General features: G+C 47.8%; 3 protein-coding genes across 3 annotated transcripts; 2 read left to right on the top strand and 1 right to left on the bottom strand.

Annotated features, from left to right (window-relative positions):
* Window positions 1-215: 215 nt before the first annotated feature.
* Window positions 216-5,938, top strand: LOC135813970 (proteasome assembly chaperone 2-like). Its single transcript, XM_065327016.1, has 8 exons — window positions 216-399; window positions 1,232-1,406; window positions 1,783-1,841; window positions 2,065-2,183; window positions 3,438-3,620; window positions 4,119-4,233; window positions 4,537-4,546; window positions 5,355-5,938. Exons 1-8 carry the CDS (start codon window positions 337-339, stop codon window positions 5,423-5,425), a joined length of 795 nt encoding a protein of 264 aa, XP_065183088.1. The 5' UTR covers window positions 216-336; the 3' UTR covers window positions 5,426-5,938.
* Window positions 5,939-8,257: 2,319 nt separating this feature from the next.
* On the bottom strand, window positions 8,258-11,786 carry LOC135813969 (uncharacterized). The gene is made up of 2 exons (XM_065327015.1): window positions 11,482-11,786; window positions 8,258-10,710 (listed from the first exon to the last, which is right to left on the bottom strand). Exons 1-2 carry the CDS (start codon window positions 11,495-11,497, stop codon window positions 9,026-9,028), a joined length of 1,701 nt encoding a protein of 566 aa, XP_065183087.1. The 5' UTR covers window positions 11,498-11,786; the 3' UTR covers window positions 8,258-9,025.
* Window positions 11,787-18,495: 6,709 nt separating this feature from the next.
* LOC135813968 (uncharacterized) lies at window positions 18,496-23,363 on the top strand. Its single transcript, XM_065327014.1, has 3 exons — window positions 18,496-20,843; window positions 21,343-21,831; window positions 22,418-23,363. The coding sequence occupies exons 1-3, from the start codon at window positions 18,614-18,616 to the stop codon at window positions 22,525-22,527; spliced, it is 2,829 nt and encodes a 942-aa protein (XP_065183086.1). The 5' UTR covers window positions 18,496-18,613; the 3' UTR covers window positions 22,528-23,363.
* Window positions 23,364-24,002: the final 639 nt, after the last annotated feature.

Raw genomic sequence — 24,002 nt, 5'->3', positions numbered from 1 at the left:
CTGGGTTCGCAACAGCATACCTCGAACATGGTGTCAAAATCGAAAACATGACCTGTACTGTGTACTCTTGCCTTACTTACTTGAAGTGTGTGTCATGCAGTTTTGCACAGAAGTGGTCTTCGCCTCAAGGTCTCGCGTCATAGTCAAGCACGTGCCGGCTGTCATGCTTCTGGCTGGTTCGATTTCAAAAATCAAAAAGTCGAGATCTTGAATGATAGAAGTAAGTAATTAAATTTAGTTAGTTGAAAACGAAGTGTTGCATTGCCAATAGCAGTCGCTGGTTCTCAACTCGTACCAGGGACAAGGTTGCTTCAAGAAATCAACTCCAATCGTGCTATGGAGCTGCTGAACTCGTCCACAGCCAAATACCCCGACTGGACTGGCTGGACACTTGTTCAGGTATCTTTAGCTTCATGCCACTGATCATTTTCAATGTGTGTGAGAGCACATCAAAATCCATAATAGTTCATCCAGTGAACGTGATGTCAGATTTGAAGTGGAATGCCGTATGGTACGAGTACTAATTTCTTAGAAGTACCTAGTGTGCCTTGATAGTTACCAGGGGTTAGGAGGGTGCGACCAAGGCACATGACTGTGATCTCTGATCACTCATTACAGTTTAGCGATTCACATATTGTGGAGACTGTCCACCACAGGCAATTGATATACATGTAAATCACTCTAATACTGCTGGGCTCGTAGCATACATTGCAATTTTAGCTAATGGGACTATGACTTCAACTTTAGGTTTGAAGCCATGAACATCTAAAGTTCAACCAGGCAAAACTGTCTATCACCTTTTCGAAATAAATAAAGTGTGATTCCTATTATATACAGTCAACTTCGCTTATAACGACAATCGGCGGGGCATCAGAAAAGTGTCGTTATTCACAAAGTGTCGTTATAACCGAAGTCTCATATATGTATTACAATTGGACGGGACTTTGCTCTGGGCATGGAAATTCTCTCGTTATTCGCGAATTGTCGTTATATCCGCAGTCGTTATTAGCGAAGTTGACTGTACTCCCCTTCTTAATGCTGAAAATGTGTGTGTGTGCGAGTGCGTGCGTGCGTGTGTGTGTGTGTGTGTGTGTGTGTGTGTGTGTGTGTGTGTGTGTGCATATACATGTATGTGTGCGTGTGTGCACGCACGTGTGTGTGTGTGTGTGTGTGCATGTGTGTGTGTGTATGTGTGTGTGTGCATGTGTGTGTGTGCACGTGTGTGTTGTAGCCTTGCATATCGGTGGGTCATGTGGGGCAGCTTGCCGTCGATGTGTTGATCACGTCGCTACGAGCACAGCGCATCACGTCTCTCTACCATCCAGCCCTGTATCCTGTAGCTGGTGTGGGCGCTTATGATCATGTAGTCGAACAGGAGAACGCCTCACTCAACACCTCACTAGAAGGTAGTTCAATGACAAACAAACTTTAACTTGGATGTGTGAAATGTGTACTGTAGTTGGTGTTTCACTGCCTGACTAGTGTTTGCATGGCTTACTGACTTGTCAGTTTGAGCAATCTGGCAGGGTATTTTGTGGGCCTGGTTTAAGTTCTGGTGGTGAGAAATAGATTTTTCATTGCTGCTAGGTTCGTCTTAAGTTCTCTGTGCTGCACTGAGGAGTCCACAAAGGACGCACTTTGTTTGTTTGAAGATCGAGTACAGTATTGTAGTTATGTTGGAGTGTTGATTCAGTGTAGGCAATCTCACTGTTACACATCAGGCTAGTTGTAGCTGGGGATACGGGTGCTTTTCTATCACTGCATGTACTTCTTTCTATTCAGTGTATGCGTGTAATGAGAAGAAGGTCGTTCTGATGCAGCAACGGTCGCCATGCATTCCCGTGAGTAGCTGATAGCGGCAACAGCTGCCAGTGTTGTTTGTGATGTAGAGTTGTTAGGATCTCTGTGTGTGTGTGTGTGTGTGTGTGTTTACTCATCGTCGTCAATACCTATCAGTTTTCACTGTCAAATGATGTGAAACTCAGCAATTCAACCAAAACAGCGAATGAACAAGCTCTGCCGTTGCTTAGTTGAAAGGATTGGGATATTTATTTTTCTCTCCAGGGTAGGCAGGCTGAATTCTGCAACAACCTCAAGGAGTGGATCGAAGCACGGAACTTCCAGCAAGTTGTGATTCTCTCCAGTTTGGATAGTCAGGCTCGCGTCGACATGCAGCTTCAAGGGTGAGCCAGCGCTCTCTCTCTCTCTCTCTCTCTCTCTCTCTCTCTCTCTCTCTCTCTCTCTCTCTCTCTCTCTCTCCCTCTATCTCCCTCTATCTGTCTGTCCGTCTGTCTATCCAACTCCTGATCTACTTTACCAGTACTGCCACCCAGATTAAGACGTTTTGATCCTTCTAAAAGTGATACTATCTCAGAAGTTCACATACAGTTAAACCTGGTTTAAGCGACCACCCCACGGTGCAAGCAAAAGCGGTCGTTAAAGCCAGGTGGTCTTTAGAGCCAGGTCCCATACATTTGTGGCATACTGGATCGTGTACATACATGTACATGATTGTACTTCCATGTACTCATATTGACAGGTGTGGAGCATAGAATACTTTCATGCAGGCAAAGCACACCTCACCCAAGTGCATGCAGCGCATCCTGCACTGTCACGTGTCACTTCTGTTGACTGCATGCACTTGCTTCAGAGCGCACTTCAACCCTGTTGCGGTCAACCCTGCCAGCCAAGATGGCACTTTTGGCTAGTTTTGGTCGCTGCGTGCAGTTCCAAGGTGGCGATTGGTACACTAAAAGTCGGTCGCTGGTCGCGCAAGGCAGGTGGTCGCTGTATTCGGTGCAGTTTCTGTGTAGAACTGTCCATGCATGGAAAATGGTCATTAAAAGCAGGTGGTCGCTAAAATCAGAGGTCGCTTACACCAGGTTTCACTGTACAGCTTCATCCTTAGTCATTTTAGAACTATTTTTTCTTTTACCTATAGTTGAATTACCTTTCATCTAGGGCTGAAACGATTATACCAATTACTCGGTAAGCGATCAATAATTCCTTATCAATCAAGTAATCGTTACGTTAAAGATTACTCGTTAGGGATTTTGAGATCAAAAAGTACTGAAAACCCTCGTTTTTGTGAAGTTTGAATTTGTTTCCACTGTGAGTATGCAGTTGCCAGGGACATGGTGCATATTTTGAGGTTAAATTGACTTCTAAACTGCCATGTTTTTGAGCTACCCTGTCACTAATGCAAAATTTTGGTCTTATGAAGGCCTATCTTTTGGAAACAGAGTTATTTTTGCACAAAATTCTGACACTATTTGCTAACGGTTATGATCGATAAATCGATCGTTAAGCTAAAGAGTAATCGATAGGTGAAAATCCACGATCGTTTCAGCCCTACTTTCATCCTCTATTTCGTTTTGCATGGAGCCTGTTTAACCAGATTTGATTTCTATCTGTTCTGTCTTCAACAATCCACTCAGTGATCAGTTCCGGTACGTACACAATTCAACGGCAGAGGATCGCCAGGCGTCATTGGATGATACGCCGACGCCGGCTTCTCTGAAGTGGCCGGCTCTGGAGGCTGTCGTCGTCTCGTCCGACACACCAGCCGGCAGCGGTAACATGCTGGGCAGCGGCTTGGCAAAGCGGCTTCTAACATCATTGTACGTTCCTAGCACATTCAAGAGTATTTACCTAGGAGTGCTGGAAGTCTTTGAACCGGTAGCACACCACACTCACACTCTCCGGCTCACTTACGCAAGGAAATTCTTTGGCGGCCACTGAAATAGGGAATTGGTTTGGAGCAGTCTTATTCTGTGTACCGATTGTTGCATGAAGATATCGAACGGCTATGCATGAGGGTTATTGCAGTGATCAATATTGTATGCAGTCACCTCGCACCCGGCACTAACATGCTTCTTGTTGTAGTGCTGTGTGTAACAGTCTGTGTAGTGTAAGCCGTTGACAAGGTATGCTTCACCCCCTATGCATGTACCTACTGCATGTTTCCAGAACTAGTAGGTGTTATGCAAGCCCCATGCTCGGTGCACTTTCGCCCCTGGTTTGTGTTTGTCATAAATCACTTCTTCATGCCAGTATCCTGATTGCACTGCGTTTTCTGTGTTCCCTGTCTAACCATTGTTGTTGTTGCACACGAGCAGGACCGAATCGGGTATAGCTACCACTGTGCTACTACCGTTCTGCCAACCCGGCATGCAATGCAGGGAAGCGTTGATGGCTACGTATCGACTCAACCAGTGGCTGCATATCATTCCGGTTAGTTGTGATGTGTATGTGCGACGGTTGTGTACTATCCTTTGTGAGTTCGGTGTTTCATTCGTTCATTGAACCTATGCCATTGTTGCAGTAGATAATTGTGAGTTTGTAGGGTGATGCGAAATGAATTGCTTGTATTGACGTTCGATTCTGTGTGTGTTGTGTGTGTTTGTGTTTGTGTGTGTGTGTGTGTGTGTGTGTGTGTGTGTGTGTGTGTGTGTGTGTGTGCGCGTGTGTGTGCGTGTGTGCGTGCATGCATGCATGTGTATGTTTTGATCTCGTTTGCTGGACTTCTGTTCTCAGGATGAGAATGGTAAGTAGCACTGTCTTGTAACTTTCAAGTTTGCCCAGTCAATGCACATCAATGCACACACAGATGTGCACATGTACACGCGTACACACAAATACACGTACACCACATCATCATGCACCAAGCAAGTACGATATGTTCACAAAGCCACTCTTTCTTCTGTTTCACTCATGTTCACATTGGGGAAAAGAAGATAGAACTCCTGATGGCATGTATTAACTAAAGATTGCTGTCCATATCTGTACTGTTGCTGTCCAACTAAAGAATGTTATAATAGTTGTGTGGTGTACCATTGCGCCTACTGTAAAAATGGATATTACTTGCGACAAGAAATTCTTGCTCTATTGAAGTTTAGACCAGTTTGCGCCACTGTATGGTGGAGTCTGAATGCAGCTTTTGTTGCTTTGCAGGGTCGGTGGAGCCAGTCCAGCCCGACTTGGTCAGGCCATGACCAAAACAATTTGGCCGCCAACATACTAGTACTTCAGAGTATGTGTTTACTACTGAGGAGGTCATGTGTACCCACCGTACCGTACACAAACTGTATGAAAAGGCGATAGGGTATGGCCAGACCAATCGAAAATTCCTTCCACCGGTCCTGCTATGGGCTTTGAATACACATTGTTACGGTCCTTGGAGGTACCTTATAACTGAAGTTTCTCTGTACTTCGAAAAACGTTAAAAGTTTGCGCAGTTTACCTGTGAGATTTGGCACCCCTCGTATAAGCCACAAACAGTACACAGTGTTTCTCTGCTTTAAAATATGTTTCACAATGGAGACATCTTTTTGTTCTTCCTCACTGTTTCGCAGGTGGCATACGCTGGCCGAAATCCTGGGATGCTATCCTTCCTGGTTTGAGCGAAGTCATTCCAACGGTGTAATGCGTGCTCTAGTCTTTACGGACTGCACCGATGTCTGTTTTCCCAGTGATGATGTTCTGTAGACGAATACAATGAGTTCCACACAGCCAGCTCTCTCTCTCTCTCATCGGTTCACTGTTATAGTTACTTGCTGCTGTACATGGCTATCTGTTGCTGATTGTGAGTTCTATTTTCTCAGTTTTTCTCACAATTTTAATTAGAGTATCATTGTGTTGCGTATTACTTGTGGGTTTTAAAACACTTCCTTTCGTTTTACAAGCAGATTTCCCCATGATTTGAAACGTGTAGTGTGTCTTGGCTGTAGTTCAATATTATGATTTTGATGTGTACATACTAGTACTTGGAGCTTGTAATAGTGAAATTGTCCATTCTTTTATTGTTACTATGGATTTGTAACATCTGCGCACAGCTGTTGTTCACCCAGCAGCATTCGCAAGACATTGTGCATGCATGTACATGTACGTAGCAATTGCCAAACTACAGTAGCATAATACATTTTTGTGCAATGTTTGAGCAGGTGTGGTTTGATTGTCAGCTTGTTGTATTACTGTATACACCTGCCTTGGATGAACCTGCAATTCAGTGTCCGCATCGCAGCAGGCAGTTGTGGATGATGAGTGCAAATCAGGGAGTAGACTGTAGTATAGCATTTTTCTTCTCACTGGTGCAGATGCTTAGGCAAGTGACTGGCCATTACTGCTAGCTGTGCACCTAGCCTGTGCCTGTCATCCAGCTGATGTGTGTTTTCCACAGCGCATTCTGCATGATGTGTTTTCCACAGCGCATTCTGCATGATGTGTTTTCCACAGCGCATTCTGCATGATGACTTGAGTGTGCAGCAGCTGCTGTTCGGGTGCTCTCACGCCTGTTTTCATGATGTACTAATAAGCAGCTCTCAGTCTTTGCATGCGTATCACCAAGTTGTCTCTTTCCCTCAAACCAGTTAGTATCACCAAGAGTGCATACATAGTACATAGTAGGTCTACCGGTACATACCATGTACCGGTAATCCCCATTTTTTTAAATTGCTAATAAGATTTGTATTAAAGGATTGAGACCTTATGGTAGGGGAGGGAAAACTGTATGAAAGACTAATCTCCTGGTAAGACTCATTATCACACATATTCCTACAGTAGTATTGATCGAGGGGGAGTCGATCGAGTTGTCCCGAAGGGAGTCCGAGATTGACGATACTGGACCACCGAAGCGTGGTCCACCAGTACCCCCTTGGTCTATACTACTACCATCGGTGAAAAGGTATTATAATAGAATTAGAACTGAAAAAAACGGCAGTGCACTGCAATAAAGTACAGCTGATCTAACCCACTGTCGAATTTCTACCTGTAAAGCGGCTTGAACATACTTCGAAGTAATACTACAGGTGGAGTCCTGATAATTCGAATATGGCTTAATTTGAACATACCGCTTAATTAGAAGTTTTTCCAGGACCGATTTCTGTCAATACGATTCCCACATAAAATGTTCTGATAATTCGAACCTCGGACCGGACATGTCAGGTTAATTCGAAATTCCACGGATTCCACGTACATGTACATAGAAAATGTGTGGGATTTGTGCTGATAATTCGAAGTTAGCAAAGTGTAATTCGAAGTTCACTGTACACTGTACTGGTGAGTTCAGTTTGCATGAGCAGGCTGTGCCGGTCAGTTCCGTATCTGTGAAATCTGTGTCTAAAAGGTCCATAGCGCAACTCCGCGTGACCATGGGAGCATTTTGACTTACATAATTATTGTGTTGTGGGTTCATGTGTGGATAATTAGACTGTCCGGATAATTAGAAGTTTTTTACTGGCATTTGGAGATTCGAATTATCAGGATTCCACCTGTACTACGTAGTAACGTAAATAAAAAAAATACGGTGTTGAACCGATGCATGCACAGCTGTAGGCAATACGCGCCAGTGCAGGTATGCCTGTGGATGAACATTTGCACAGTCCAGCACAGCAAGTCTGATCTTTCGAGTGGTCATACGTATTTACTGTACATGAGAGCCATGTACTGTACGGTATACACCCCGGGTTTTGTCCAGCAATGCATGGACAACCACTCAAAGTGGTGACTACTTTCAACTCTGTGAGGATGGCACTATTCACGGTGAGATTAGGGGAGAGAGAAAAAAAAGTGCACACTACAAAGTATAGCTCCCACACCTCATATCCATGCACCTGTATGAACGCATGGCACTATTCAGAATGAGGTAAAGATATAGATAGGGAGAGAGATAGGGAGAGAGATAGGGAGAGAGAGAGAGAGAGAGAGAGAGAGAGAGAGAGAGAGAGAGAGAGAGAGAGAGAGAGAGAGAGAGAGAGAGAGAGAGAGAGAGAGAGAGAGAGAGAGAGAAAGAGAGACAGACAGAGAGAGAGAGAGACAGAGAGAGAGAGAGAGAGAGAGAGAGAGAGAGAGAGAGAGAGAGAGAACAAGTACACACTCGCGCCCACACCTCATATCCATGCACCTGTATGAGCGCATGGCACTATTCAGAATGAGGTAAAGATATAGATAGGGAGAGAGAGAGAGAGAGAGAGAGAGAGAGAGAGAGAGAGAGAGAGAGAGAGAGAAAGAGAGAGAGAGACAGAGAGAGAGAGAGAGAGACAGAGAGAGAGAGAGAGAGAACAAGTACACACTCGCGCCCACACCCAGATCCATGCATATGCACGAGCGCATAAATACATGCACAAGCAATGGACACATGGCATGGTGGTTTCCTAATGTTCGTTCAGAGATGGACAGAACACTAATGTGACAAGAAAGATAAAGAGAGATAAAGAAAGATAGATAGAGAGATGAGAGAGAGAGATCGAGAGAGAGAGAGAGAGAGAGAGAGAGAGAGAGAGAGAGAGAGAGAGAGAGAGAGAGAGAGACAAATAGAAAACTCAGGATATGAAGAGATTATTAATTTTTGTAAATAACATCAGAGAAAGTGGTAAAGCAAAAGCAGAACTTGCCGGCCGGCAATACATAGGCATCTAAGATAAAAGCCGGAGCAATAAAAATGAGCGCTGAGGTAAAAAGGTATCCAGCTGATAATGTGTGGAAGCAGAGTGGTTGGACGGATGCAGCAGCAAAAAAGGAGGACGTGGAAAGCCCAAAGTTAAGAAGTAGAAGTTTCTCAGGTCGAACACATACATAGGAAAAGAAGATAGGAGAAATTCCAGTTGTTTTCACAGCTCTGTGGAGAATGTGAACGGACGTAAGCATTCATCTTGGTGAACCACTCAACCTTACATCGACACCAGCTACTTGCCCTTGTAAGGTCTGAGACAGTACATGTCGGCATGTTGCGTGCACGAGCAGTTGGGCACGGGGCGCACACCTGCTACTATATCTGGCGAGTGCGAGAGAGTCACAGTCGCCTTGCTTGCCGCAGCACTGGTGTGATGGCACGTGCACATGCAGTAGCCGGAGCATGATAGGCGCTGGAGAATAAGCCGGAGAGTAGTAGGTCAGTGCATCACAAGTGCTACTAGTAGACCTACTCCAACGTCTCATAAACACACAGATACGCTTGTTCACGCAAGCGGTAAACCCTCCTGGAAAGCAGCGGGCAATGCAGATACAACTATAAGAAGGACTTGACAAGCTAACTTGGCACTTCCATCAATGGCTCATCGCTGGACAGGACAAGATCAGAGGACAACAAGGAGAGCGCATCAGCTGTCCTCTCTGGCAGTGCCGGGTGAGCATAAGGGTTCTCTTCCGGCACTGCTTTACGTGACTCGCAGGGGCTAAGCATGGCATATGCATCTTCATGAGTTGTCGGAGCCGACGACGAGGTTGGCTCGGATGCGTTGGTGAGTGACTGTTTTTTGATTGGCTGAGCGTACGTGCTCATAGTACTACTGTCACCATGATCAATACTAAGCTTCTTGGGACGCGCGTATGGTACATCTTTGCTCAACTGATCCACGGGTAAGGTCTGCAGACGCTTGATCCGCTTGTGCGCGTCTGTTTTCCCACCAGTCAACTCTTTCACATCAGCATCATCACCGAGTGACTTGTCACGAGATCTCATGACAGCATTTAAATCAACTTGTGCATAGTCGCCGCCTACGGAGCAGGACTTTTGCAGACGATTCAGCTCCATGATTGCGTTGCCCATGTCCTCCTCGTTGTCCGAATTCACACGCAGAACCGCTGCATAATGACCCTCTGCAGGCTCAGTTTCTTGAACGTCGATCCCGTCCACTCCTGCTGCAACGGGACTTCCATTCCGTACGATTGTCACGCTCGCATAGTCAGCCGAAACCAGAGGTAGGCTGGCAATGCGATCCCGCCGGGATGCCCTGCTGCTGGTGGAGTCCCTCACAGAGCAAGGACTTTGTACTGAGGCATCATCATTCATGTCAACTTCTGGAGAGGTTGTTCTGGTGAGTACGGGTGAAACACATGCATAAGTCGACTGGTTGTTAGCACTGGCTCCGCCGCCACTAGGTGCACCGGGTGGTGCGCCAGGAGCAGTAAGAGATGTGCCAGATGCAGTAGCTACTCCCGATGACAAGGACGTTGGCTTACATGTTGGTATTGGTGACAGCGGTGACTGTGGAGCGCAGGGAAGGCTAGAAGAGGGCTTTCGTGTTGCACGCAACGAATTGCGCCGACTCTTGATCGACCCGCGACTTCTGAGTGAATGGTTGTCGCCCTCTACAATATAATCGGATGCTACATCACTAGTTAGAACGGATGACACACTTGCATAATCACCTTTGTCATCGCCTAGATTCAGTGTGCCGCTGCTCTGAACACTATTTCTCTTGTCTTTCTTCTTTGAGCTTCTCAAAGAACTCTTGTTGAATGAGCCACGTCGTGACCCAATCCTGACTGCAGTACCGTCCACATCATCTTCATTTTCAATGTTCTCCACTTGAATGTCCAGTTTGATGCCTGATAGTTGGGCATACGGACTGCTAGGGTCTTCCGTTACCAACAGACCACCATCAGCTCCTCCAATTATGTTGTTTTTAACAGTGACGGGCGATGTTGCAGCACTGCTCTCCCCGTCGTCAATGGGCAAATCTTCTCCCTCTTCTACCTTGGCAGTGTCCAGAGTCGGGTCATCGCCTGCAAGAGCATGAGATGACCGGGTGCTAACTGATGTACCACCATGGCTAATTGGCATGGAGTTACTCTCCGCCGCATGCACCTCGAGTGCTACCCGTTGACGTTTGCCCAGTCGCTTGAAGTTCAAACATAGCAATAGGGACACAATGAGCACTCCTAGAAAGCCGCCCAAAGCATAAGCAGTGTGATGTCCGTTGAGCAGCCAGTCTGCCAAAACGCAGTCAACCACACACACACACAAACACACACACACACAAACACACACACACACACACACACACACACACACACACACACACACACACACACACACACACACAAATGCACAGTTTTCAGGACAATATGAAACTCTTCAGCGACTGCAAGATGGAATATCATCTGTTGCAAGAGAAGTATTTCGCCAGTTTCTGTTGGGGATGATATTCAATTTTTCTATTTTTTCTCCAAACAGCATTTAGAATGTAATTCCTTAGCTACATTCTCAGCTAGAAGCTTGACTATGACTGAGTATGAGCAGCCCCAAGACTAACTTCTGTGGCGAAGTTAGGTTCAGCTATTCCCCAACCTAGTCCTCGTTTGTGTGATCAACACCTCAGCGATATTCAGGCAAGCCTGTAAGCTTTCCCGACCAAAGACTTCAAGTAAATTATAATTTTTTTTGAAGTGACAGAGCAAGTCGGTGGTCACTTGTTTGCTAACGGAGAGAGCTGCCCGAGTATCTGTGTGGTTTTCATCATTATCAACTTCAGAGCGTAGTGCAGGGTTTAGCCAGCATCATCATTCTATCTAAGTCTCCAGGAATGTTTGAAGCAAAAAGTGGAGCACAGTGTAACGAATTTGACATATGCGGATATCGCGAGTCATTCGAAAGGAAAGCGGGATGGTATCCCAACGCAACAGAAATACAGCTGGGTCATTGGATGGTTTCAGGAAAAAGTCTCCCACAACCCATGTTTTCCACAAAGCAGTAGAACTCACCATCCTGACTCGGCATGTCGTTCAGCACGGCTCCTGAATGGACTACTAGTAATTATTTACTTGACCAACACAGCGAGGATCGCTGGGAAAGAAGTTCATTGTCCTCAACAGCGGACTGCAGCAACTCTGAGCTGACGAAAACCTCTTCCGTGTCTAAGATTGTTTGACTGGGGCGAAGAAACGTCTTTCAACCAGTTACTGGGTCCCGTCACCTTTCAGTTCCACTTATTACAGCCTACAGGTGTCTCTGGTTTTCGAGACAACGACGTTTACTTCGACTTTCGTCCTCGAATACCAGAATACGATTGATGATAGACATGATACAGCTTTGCATGCAGAGTCTGGCGAATCTGTGTGGTTGATCTTATCGCGTCACTGGTCACGTACAAGAGGTCCTGACCTGGATCCACCGTATCCCGTAGACTCTAGCTATGGCAATCAAATGACAGAATGACATAACGGGCGCTCACTGGATCCCCATGGACTGTCGTGCATGCAGTGCGGTGGTATCTGAACTGTTGATATCATGACCGGTTGTAGGAATCAGGGAGTAGTACAATACCGGTATTGTACTACTCCCTGGTAGGAATCAGGGAGGTAGCCATGATACGCCATCAGTTACTGAGTCAGCTGTTATTACTACGGCCAACCCTGCGCGCACATGCCTCCAAGGCCGGACTGCCAACTAGCTCCCAAGAACATGCTTGGGACCTATTGGAGCAGCACCACGATGCACAGCGCACCGCGGCCGAGGAAGAAGCCGATGCTGCTAGACTGCTTGTCACCAGCGGAAATGACTCCCTCCACAACGACACAGGGCGACCCCATTGCGATGCCGTTATATGCGATCGGCGTAGTCCCTCTCATCCGGGAGATCGTAACACCCGGCGCCTGCCAGCTATGGTATGCGGACGATTCGTCCGCAGGTGGCCGACTCGTTCCTCTCCGAACCTGGTGGGACAAACTGCACGACAGAGGGCCTGATTTCGGATACTTCCTCAACCCAGCAACGTCTGTGCTCGTGGTGAAGCCTGACGACTACGATGAAGCTGTCCAGCTGTTCGAAGGCACAGGCATCCACATCACCGCCACAGGCAACCGCTACCTGGGTTCAGCCATAGGCACACCTGCGTTTGTCGAAGACTACGTACACGGGAAAGCCCGGGACTGGTGTGGGCAGGTCGAATCACTGACATCAACCGCCCTGCCTCAGCCACAAGCAGCCTATTCTGCTTTCACCCGAGGCCTCTCCAGCCGCTGGTCTTTCCTCTGCCGGGTACTCGAAAGTGCGTCTGCTGGCCTTGCTTCACTGGAGCGGGTCATTGCCACGAAGCTCCTCCCAGCTCTCACAGGCCAGGAAATCAGCTCTGAGCTCAGCACCCTTTTCTCCTTCCCCTGCCGGAATGGTGGTCTAGGAATATTGGATCCCACCTCTCTGTCGGCCCAGTACCAATCCTCGCGTGCCATCACTGCTCCTATGGTTACCAACATCCTCACCCAGAGTTTCAACCTGGGAGACTCTTTGGCAGAGGTCGCCAGCCTGAAGGCCTCTAATCGCAAGGATGTGAAGGCAGCTGCCACGGAATCCCTTCGGCAATTCACCGCCCGAGCCTCCTCTGCCCTCCAGCACTCCATCAACCTTGGCAGGGAGGCGGGTGCGTCCAGCTGGCTCACGTGTCGCCCCCTCAGTCGGCATGGGTTCAGCTTGTCAAAGTGTGAATTTCGCGATGGTCTGGCATTGCGGTATGGCTGGCACCCGGCACGGCTCCCTTCTACTTGTGTCTGTGGTGCCACCTTCTCTGTTGAGCATGCTCTCTCTTGCCCCACCGGTGGTTTCCCGACGCTTCGCCACAATGAGGTACGGGACATCATTGCTGGCCAACTGAAGAAGGTGGCACACAGCATAGAAGTAGAGCCTCATCTCCAACCCCTCACCGGCGAGCTTTTCCGATACCGGACGGCGTCCACCGAGGATCAGGCCCGTCTGCATGTGGCGGCGAGTGGCGTGTGGGGAGGACGGTTGGAACGCGTTTATCTTGATGTACGGGTGTTTAACCCATTCGCTCCTTCGAACCGCTCCTCTTCTCTCGCTGCTCGCTACCAGAGCCATGAGCGTGAGAAGCGTCGCAGGTATGGTCAGAGGGTGCAAGAAGTTGAGCGAGCCTCCTTCGTACCTGTCGTATTCTCGGCCACAGGTGGAGCCGGTCGAGCTGCTTCCGCTCTTCTCAAGCGAATTGCTGCTCTGTCTGCAGAGAAAACCGGAGAGCCATACGCAATGGTGATGGCATTGCTGCGTTGTCGTCTTGGTTTTGGTCTCCTGCGTGCCAGTGTTGCCTGCCTTCGCGGTGCCCGGCGGATGCGCCGCGTCAATGATCAGTCTGCTGCCCTCGCAAACGCGGAGGCTGCATTGATTTAACTTTCTTCGCAACTCCTGCAGTTTAAGTACTGAGTATCATTGTTATCTAGTGTGTGTGTGTGTGTGTGTGTGTGTGTGTGTGTGTGTGTGTGTGTGTGTGTGTGTATGCGTGAGTCAACAGCTTTGATAGAGTTATTGTGTTTACCCCTCTTGTTTTCTCATCATTGTGTTGCTTTTAATTTTAATTTTGCCCGTAAAAGAGGCTGTTGAGTACAGTAAAAAAAAAGGAATCAGGGAGTACTCCCTGATTTCCGGACTGATCTACAAATAAAGGCATTAGCCATTACGCATGTACGAGGCCGAGGGGCCTCGCAATACACCCTTCTTTTTTAAACGAGTTACGTAGACGCAGCGTTTTGTTGTCCAAGGATATCCGGATCCACAAGTAGGGAGTCGACTCCCTGGATCCCCAAGGAGGGCCTGGTACTGTGATGTATGAAAATAAATGTGCACCTTTAATATTAAAAACAGGAAATCGTAAAATACTCTGTGGTAAACCGATAAAATTAATGAGACTCCCTGGGCTTGATTGCCAAAACAAGAGGATCAAAAGTGGCATTCTGTTGTGCCCAGCACAGCGGGAATAACAGCCAAAGATCGGTTGGACCTCGGGTTAGCGGCACGATGACCACGCCGAGAGCGGCTAGCATTTTGTGAGCAGAGAAGAGAGAAAGAGACCCATGATCTGATCCAGGCCAGTACGGTGAAATAGGGCTCCTTGCTTTTGTCCGAAAGCATAGAGGCAACTCTGTTGTAAAGGGCAGAAGCTGCCGCTTTCCCGCACCCTCCAGGTGCACTCAGCACTACCGAGTATCGGCAGAGATGATGTGCCGTGCTCGATTCCCCGGATTCGCTCCTCATACACGCGTTTATCAGCTTCGTGTTTTCGGTGTATTGCCGAAAGTGACTGCTGGTGAAACGCGCATGCGGACTAGACGCGGATGACGAGGGCTGGTCGTCTTCTCAAAACGCCCACCCATGACCCCATATACCAGATGCTGCCACGCCCAGGCGGGCACTGCCAGCTGAGATTGATGTGCGGAGTCTAACCGGTGAGGGGTTGCAGGGAAGGTTCCGTGCTCACATTCCTGGCCACGTCTCTGAGGTGGTATGCAGTGAGATCACGAAGGTCCGAATTGTGATGCATGGAGGGGTAGCCACCAGTGGGACAGGACAACGTGTGTTCTGCTGTGAAGGAAGCGCCGCTTGCGCAGGTTGAGGGCAGTCCAGATGGGAACCAGCCATACATAGTGCAAGAGAAGCGCTTCGCGGAAAGCTTGTTTGTGGAGGATGAAACCGTAGCGGCGGAGAGGACAGCATATGACTTTATATACATAAGCTGCAGAGACTCCCTTCTCTGAAGCCATTTCCAACACCCAAAGCATGGTGATGGATACGCTCTTCGAGCGCTTTCTTGATAATTATGTTTAGAGTCACGATGTAGGGCTGACAGGGAGGCCGGGTGACGAGACCTAATCCCGGGGCCACCGTCTCTGCAGGGTACAGCGAAGATGGACCTTTCAAGACCGCCTGGAGGGGGTCGGTTGGTAATGGCAGGAATGAGCTTGGTGCGGAAGATGCCGTCCTCCGAGGGAGCAAGGTAGTGTGCGGTGCCAGGCACGGTTCGGGCGTGAAGGCCCTGTTCGAATGCGGCAAACGCTGCTTGGAGCTGGGTGCAAGCACACTGGGCTAAGATTGTAATCTCTGCCCACCACTCCTGGACTTTCAATCGAACAAAGTCCGCACAGTATGGGTCACTGTGGGTTGCCCAGAACTGCGTCCAGACGACGGCGACCGTCAACACGGATGTCCACAAAGGTGTTACCAAGAGTCCATGGACTATTGGTGTTACCAAGGAACTCGGCTGCTAGGTCAACATGATCTGGTTTTGTAAGAAGAATGAACAGAACTTCTTGGCGTTGAAAGTAGCCAAAAGCTGGTCCCTCTTCCTCTAGGATAGACCACCACATATGCAGTGTCCGCAGTTTGCCACCCACTGTTGAGTCGTCTGCGAACCAGGCTAAGCCGGTTGAAGGACGCCACTGAACTTGGCTCTTTGTATGAGGGGTACCGTCCCAAGGGCATACATACTAGCCATGGAGAGTGGGTCGCCATGGGTGGTGCAGGACGGAACTGTTTCGCCAAAAGAGCTTGGATGGTGAGCAGCAGAAGTTGAGGAGAGTAGTGACTACTACTACTAGGTAGTTGAGCTTCGATGCCACACTGTTGGCCGGCACAGAGTTGGACAGAGCCGACTGTTTGTTCTATGGCCGTACCGACCGCCTTCAGGATGGCCTTCCCTGGAACACGGCGTACCCCCAATGCCAATAGGGTGCACACAAAAGGAGGCGAAATCGCCTGTTTGTGGTGCGACGTTAAAGGGGAAGTATACCCTAAAATCAAATTTTCACCAGTTGTAGTCTTCGGGGTGCTGAGTCGAATGGTCTTGGTCCGAGGAAGCTGAGACGCTCCCTTCCTACTTGAATCCCAATCGAACTCGCGCACTTCCACCGAAACTGGGTGACTGCGCCCTACTAGATGGGGATTTGTATGCAAAATGTCACTAAAAGCGCCATTTCGTTCTTATAAAAGCACGGATGACCGCGATTGACCCATATGTTGTAGTCTTTTGGACGCTGAGTCGACTGGTTTTGGTCCGAAAAGGCTGCGATGCAGCGTTCCTCCTTTATTCCCAATCGAACATGGCTGAACAAGCGGTCACGTGCTCCTGGGTGCCCAAATCACCTGGTCACCGCGCCAGCAGGCGACAACTTTCACACCAAGGTTCAACTCGAGTTCAACTCGAGTGACAGGACTGCACCCAAAAAAGGTCAAACAGGCTAGTAAGTTGTACCCTGCAGGCACGGTGACCAGGTGACTGGTGTACGCAGGAGCACGTGACCGCTTGTTCAACCATGTTCGATTGGGAATAAAGGAGGAACGCTGCATCGCAGCCTTTTCGGACCAAAACCAGTCGACTCAGCATCCAAAAGACTACAACACATGGGCCAATCGCGGTCATCCGTGCTTTTATAAGAACGAAATGGCGCTTTTAGTGACATTTTGCATACAAATCCCCATCTAGTAGGGCGCAGTCACCCAGTTTCGGTGGAAGTGCGCGAGTTCGATTGGGATTCAAGTAGGAAGGGAGCGTCTCAGCTTCCTCGGACCAAGACCATTCGACTCAGCACCCCGAAGACTACAACTGGTGAAAATTTGATTTTAGGGTATACTTCCCCTTTAAATAAACTTCCACCACAACAACTACAACAACAACAACAACAACACACCTGGTTGCTAGTCTAGGGGAATGAGGCGCCTGGCATTGTACGAGTAAGCTTCCAGTGAAGCTGGATCGATGGGATACGCTGCTAATCGACGTGCATTCAGAGCTAGGACATTGCACAGGTCATCGGAATCCGCGAGTCGAAGGACGTGCATAATATATTATTACTTTGTCGCCAGCTGAAAACCTGCAAGATAACGCACCAATCACAGGTACGCCATCCCCACCTCTCCATCCAATCATGTTCTCCGCCATCATCAAGGATTTTGTGAAGCAGGCTGTATTCAACACCAGTGGAGCAGCACGGTGACCTTCTGCTCCGGTATGGATGCAGTGGGCTGGCGGAAAATATGCACCTCCTTCGACTCGGCTCCGACTCCCTGCTATTAATTTTCTCGCTGGCGTTTGTACCATGATAGATTGTGACTATCTTGTAAAAAAAGAAAGAAAGGCAGACCATCGCCATAATTACTTCATAGACCTGGCTATTGCTGATGAACATACAATTGTAGAAGTAGCGACTTCGACAGGAATTCTTAGTAGATGAAGTAACTATCGGTTGATCGAACGTGGAGCGCACGCTTCCTGCCGAACCTGGCACTCCACTAACTCACGATTTCCACTAGTGTAGTGAGAGTGGCCCTTTCTTGCAGGTTTGCTGAATAGAAGGTTCGACATGCTCCTCATTTGCTCTGGATTCCAGAGTCCTTCTCTGAGTGCATGAATTGGAGTCATGTCTTCGACACCACTCCCACTCCCAGTCTGTGTGACCGTTTCACTGATAGCCAGGGAGTCGTATATACGACACCCTGGTTATAGCGCATGGTGCCTCCTCTTGTGTGGCTATTTAGTATTATTTTGAATGAGCTTCTTTGGATAACTGACTACTACTGTGCATGTAGATCTACACCTCGCCCTAGGCTAGGCTGTAGACGTCGGCACTTCAAGAAGCACATTACAATAATTATAGTCATTGTAGAATTTTGTACACGTGCTCATGTGAAGCACACACACGTTCTCTTCCTCTACAATGACATTATGTAGATCTACACAGCTCACAGAGTAGATCTACGAGTGTAGAGTTATCATGCTACCCCACAACTATGTGACATTGTACAAGACTTCACCACTACTAGATCTACTACTACTGCCGGTATGCCACTAGACAAGAGGTCATGGACTAACCTTTGACCTGCTCGGATCGGAACTCTCGCAAGTACATGTAGATGACATTTTTACTGGCAAAATAACTGGGCTTGGCCCGAGAAACAGATGTGTCTTGGTTCTTGGGTATCACTATTTTGATGGTCTTGTTGGTCGTCTTCACTGGACTTCAATGTGCCATTCTTCTTTGGCTCGTTGGTCGGGTCATTACGCAAACTATTTTACTTGGAATAGTTTAGGATACACGGTGCTCAGGTGAGCTTGCAATGTCCGCCAACGATATTGATAATCGTGCTCTAGTCGAGGAGACTCCGCCAGAAGGAGATCTCGAAAACGATCCAAGTTTGTCACCACCACTTACACCCCAACTGAGAGGAGGACACACACCAAGTGTGACTGGCAAACTGCAGCATAATGTTGATGAATCTGTTCCAAAAAAACTCACCCTGCAAAGTTGCTCCATTAACTTGCTATCCGACCAAGAGACGTCGCTGAAAGGCGAGGGGGCCAACAGTACCGGGCCGTCCAGAGAAGCTACTGACATACACTTCGATCCAGCTATCAGTGACTCTGATCTTCCGCTCAGCCCGCTGTCCAACTGTTCAGAGCAAGGTTTTATCGCTGGGCAAGACGATGCTACCAGAATCGAGAGTCGTGAAAATGAGTACGATCAATCACCTGAATCCCTTCGTGAAATCACGCAAGGCACCAGGATCTCCAAGCCTGTCTATCCGTGTTCGACGCCATCCCCGATATTCAACGACGAGCCATTACTACAAACACAGTCGGAAGACTCGGCCTTGGATGGGAATTCCTTGTCTGTCACACACAGTCCCAGATTGGGCGTCTTACCGACGCTGTCACCGCCAACACCAGAAACGAAATCAGCTCATCCTGACAGCGTCACGGAGAACACATGCAGAGAACTTCAAATTGTGCAGTCTGGGCTTGCTGGATATGCGGGGGAGACAGGTGATTTTGTTTCCACCCAGAGCGAAGAGTCTAGCGACTGTGGCGACTGCCACAATGAAGCTACGACCAACGTACTGGAGTCCTCAAATGTGACAAGTCCCGGAAATTGTGACTTTGCTGAGAACAAAGAGGGCAACAGAACTGGCACTCACGAGCCATCATCAGTAAATGAAATTCGATCAACACAAACCGTGGACGCGGGGGTAAAATTTATGTTTTGTGTTCCGGAAGAGGAACATTTGTCCCAAGAGCTTAGTGTTGATGCAGACTGCACTGCATTGCAACATGGCGCAACATCAGCAGGCAATTCATGTTCTTCTGAGTGTACAAGTAATATGCCAGGTACAAATAGCGTACATGCAGACGCTAACTCATATGACTCTCAGAAGTGGGACCCTTCAGACACAGGAGAGAAACAACAAGGCTCAACACTAACTCCTGAGTGGCCAGCCAACGGTAGTGATGAAGATGAGGAGGAGGAGGAGAATCAGGAAATAGCCAACAGATCATTATCGCCTTGCCATCCAGAAAATGCTACCAACTTTGGCCCATCAGCTGCTAGTAGTGATGCAAGCTCCGATGATACACTATCATGCTCAGTTGTGACGAGCTCACCAATATGTGCTGGCCAGAAGGTACCATCACCCAATGACGTAGCTGAGCTACAGGACCATCTGTCATGCAGTGAGCGCAGTGTTGATGATACAAGTGATGCTGTGTCGCTGAACAGTCTTAGTGGCAGTGATTGCCCGTCTACTTGTCCCACTGTCATCCTCACAGGTGCCAGTGCTATGCATGTGGACACACGCCTAGCTGAAGTACCATGGCCAGGATCACCAGTACAGCACAGCCAGTCCATATCTGCACAAGAAGAGCAAGAACACTGCCACCATGATCAGCCTGCAGTGATGTCAAGCCAGTGCTTACCTGAACAAGTCACATTGGTATCAGCACTAGCACCGATACCAGTGTCAGCAGCAGAAGTGGCAACAACACAGGGTCTTCGGAATCTCCAGGATACTGCTCCAGCCGAGTGCCGGACATACAGAGATGACATCGAAGCACCACAACCAGTACTACTGGGTGTGGGGTTATCTTCTCCAATTACTACGTTTCAGCCCAGCTCAGATGCAGAAATGGACGATATGACAAGTAGCAGAGCTGGTATAGACCCAGGGTGTACCCTTGTCAATGATCACATCAGACATTCACCAGTGGATGTCGCAGAGAGCAGCAGTCACAGCAGTAGTAGCAGTAGTAGCTGTGGCTTTGCAGCTAGAAAGAGGAGCACAACACCCATAGATCCAGATACCTATGAGTATCACACTAGCAATATGGACATGTTATTCAGTATGCGGCATAGTGACAGCACTACAGAGGTGTGCAATGCCCAGGATACCTTAGTACCGAGTACCAGTGAACAGCCCGCGATTGCAAGATGTCAACAGACCAATGCGAGGATGCTACAGGTCGCACCGGGAGTACAAGGAGAAGCACATGACCAAGACATCCATTCCAATCTTGGTAAGGCTATGCTTAGTTACATGTTACATGTTTCAAGCACTCTCATACACAGTGTAGTTCGAGTTGTTTTGCTGTAATGATTTCCAATAATACATGCAGTGATGGTTGCATGAACTCTTGCCATAAGCACCAATGTTGTCCTTCAATAGTACCCAGATCAATATTATGCAATTCCGTTGTTAGGCTCTAGAACATTCTATGCAGCAAGTGAACCATGGGCATAAACTGAAGTACAGTCGTCCCTCTTTAACCCTCTAGTATAAACCAGCATAATTTTCAGCAGCAAGAATGTCCCATTCATGCCCGCTGCCACAATAATCAGATTTGTTAATTCCAGCACCCTCCCTAATCCAGCAGAATTTCCTTGGAAGAAGGCTGTTAGCATAGTTCAGAATGGGGAAAACGTTTTAGATTGCCCAATACAGCGTGTGGTGATGGTGTCACTTACTTACGTAGAGTGCTGATGTCTGGTATTGTTCGTCTACATGTGTGAATGCAGAGGTTGTGAATTCCGGAATGGCATTAGCTGATGCAGAAGCAGCCAGCTCTGGTGAATCTTCGGCACCAGTTCATGATTCTAGCTTTTATGCAAGTACACCGGATTATCAACGGAGTAGCGATCAGAGTATCAGTGCTCATGCAGGTGATGTTGTGATCCCTGGACAGATGCATGGGAGCAATTGTGACACTATACCAGCAAAGCCGAGCCATGAGCAACATATGTGCAGACCAGCGATGGTGCAGTCACCTGGAGACATATCCGTGCTAGAAGTAGAGCTGGAGGGAGTGGATGAGACCGAGGACATTGCCATCACATTACCATGTGCTACCGGTACCTTCATCGATGATGGCCTGTGTGATGATGACTCGCTCACACCTTCTGGCACAGACTCAGGCATCATTTTGTCAGTTCCCAATCACCCAACACAGCTGTTGAGCAATAGCAGCCCTCCAGCTGTTCAATACATACAGGCAAGCAAAGGTGCAGGTGAGTGTATTGATATGATACCATCCTATTGTTTGGGGCAACTTTTATCTATAATAATGTGAGCAATTTTCCAAATGGTTGATTAATATGGTGGTAAACACACCTGGAAATACGGCGGTAAATACACACCTGTCCACGCACGCTCTCTAGGCTGGAAATTTATTCTGGCACAGAGCTCTCCTTCTCACCACCACAACCATCAGTTCGCGCCTGGAGCCTAGTCGGTGCATGGCAATCTTCCAAATGATGATGATGATAATAATTCTCTTTGGCTTACAAAGTAATAGGAAATGTGTCATGTCTAAACAAAACTGTAGCACAATAGCCGCTATTGCAGGAAATGCAGTGAAGTTGTGCACTAAAGCTGTTCACATATCTGTACAAGCTGATGTGATATCTAGGGTTCTATCGAAGTCAGGCTGGCATTCAAATCAAATAGTTTCTGTATACGGGTGAGCCTCCAGGTGGCCTCAGACAAAGAATGTGCAATGTGCCGGGTACCTAATATCTCAAAAATCACCCGTAACAGAACACATTCTGACAGTGCCTCTCTTATTCTGTTTCTATTTTGTGCGTTGGTGCACAGAACGCAAGCCACGCTGGTTTCTCGTGAACAAGCCAACAGCACATCCACGTCGTAGAACTGGCCTGTCCAAGCGAGCAAAGTGCCAGCCACTGCACAAGAAAACTACATAGGCAGCAGTCAAAGATTATTCACCACTGCTGCATTGTAAACCAGTTCTATTCAAGGTGTCTATTCTCTATGTAAGCCAATGTAGATATTTCTTCATCATAACGTAATTTAGCCCAGCAGTTCCAACAGCGGGGTTTGTGAGCAATTTAAAAAGCAATTAGTTACTTCCACATACTAGTAGACAGTGAGCTGATCCACGCCATTTTGATGCAGTCCATATTGCTTGAGCCTCGATAGCTCAACACTAATTTCCTTCAGACTCATGGCTTCTAGTTTTGTGGACAACTTTATATTCGATATGGACATTTCTCGATTTTCCGCTTCTCCATGATCGATGATTGGAACTATTTTCGGGTCCTTCACATTAAAGCTAGATGCACGGCATAACATGTGATCGTATGACGTTTGAATTTACGATGTACATTTTAGGTCACAGTACACCTGGGCCACCCACCGCTGTCGTGTCTTTCGAGATCTTGCCTTCAAACATCACTGAGTATGGTACAAGTGTACCAAAGAATGGCTATACGAGTACATTACCGAGGCCAGATAAGACAAGGTTAGCTTTTTGGCTTTCATGCCGTGCTTCACTGTACATTCGACTCCACTTATAACAACCTCGCATGTAGCGAATTTCGTGATATAGCGAACCCTTGTCCCTGTCCTTGTTCGAACCCATAAAAAATTGACGCCGGCTTGTAACGAACCATAATTATTATCTTGAAGGGCCGCATGTAAACCAAGTGCACTCATGCAGGCATGGGCCACATGCCAGTCATGACTTCCTGCCTGTATAGTGTGAGTGCATTTCTGTTATAACGAACATCGGTCATAAAGAACTAACTCTCGTGCACACTGGTGTTTGCTATAATCAGGAGTGAACTGTACAGTCATGTACATGTACTGAGTACCTGTGTAAGCTGGGTACGGGTGTGTTTCTCAACACACTTGTATAGCTGGTGGCAACGGGAACGTGTGAACTAGCCGCTCTGCGCTCCTATCACTATCCCCACTTTACTGCAGTATTGCTGTGAAATGGGACATTCCTCGCAGTCACAGCAAGACTGAGCCACGGTCCCGTATTATATTGGCTGTAGTCCACGAGGTATGGATACCCGAATACCGAACGACAATGACCCATGACGGGGTAAGGACAACACCCACTGTCCTCACGTACAACAACATCCCAAACTGACTATTTTTTTTACTTACCAGCTGACGTTGGACACAGTCACAGATGGTCGCCGTACTACCTGCTACATGGAAGACGAAACCGGTGTGGTGCAACGGATACAGTCATGACGTGGGAGTAAAACTGCGAAGTGCCCGATAGCACACTACCAATGCGGGCAATGGTTGCTTGTCTTCGATATCCAACCTAGCCTGGTTCTATTATTTCCTCTTCGTGCTGACTGACTGAGTCTACTGACTACTACAATCATAATCATTGACATTGTAGTGACTAGGGGTTATGAGT

This window comes from Sycon ciliatum, chromosome 4 (assembly GCF_964019385.1).
Source record: "Sycon ciliatum chromosome 4, ocSycCili1.1, whole genome shotgun sequence".
NCBI lineage: Eukaryota > Metazoa > Porifera > Calcarea > Leucosolenida > Sycettidae > Sycon > Sycon ciliatum.
This window is presented reverse-complemented; position numbering and strand designations above follow the sequence as displayed.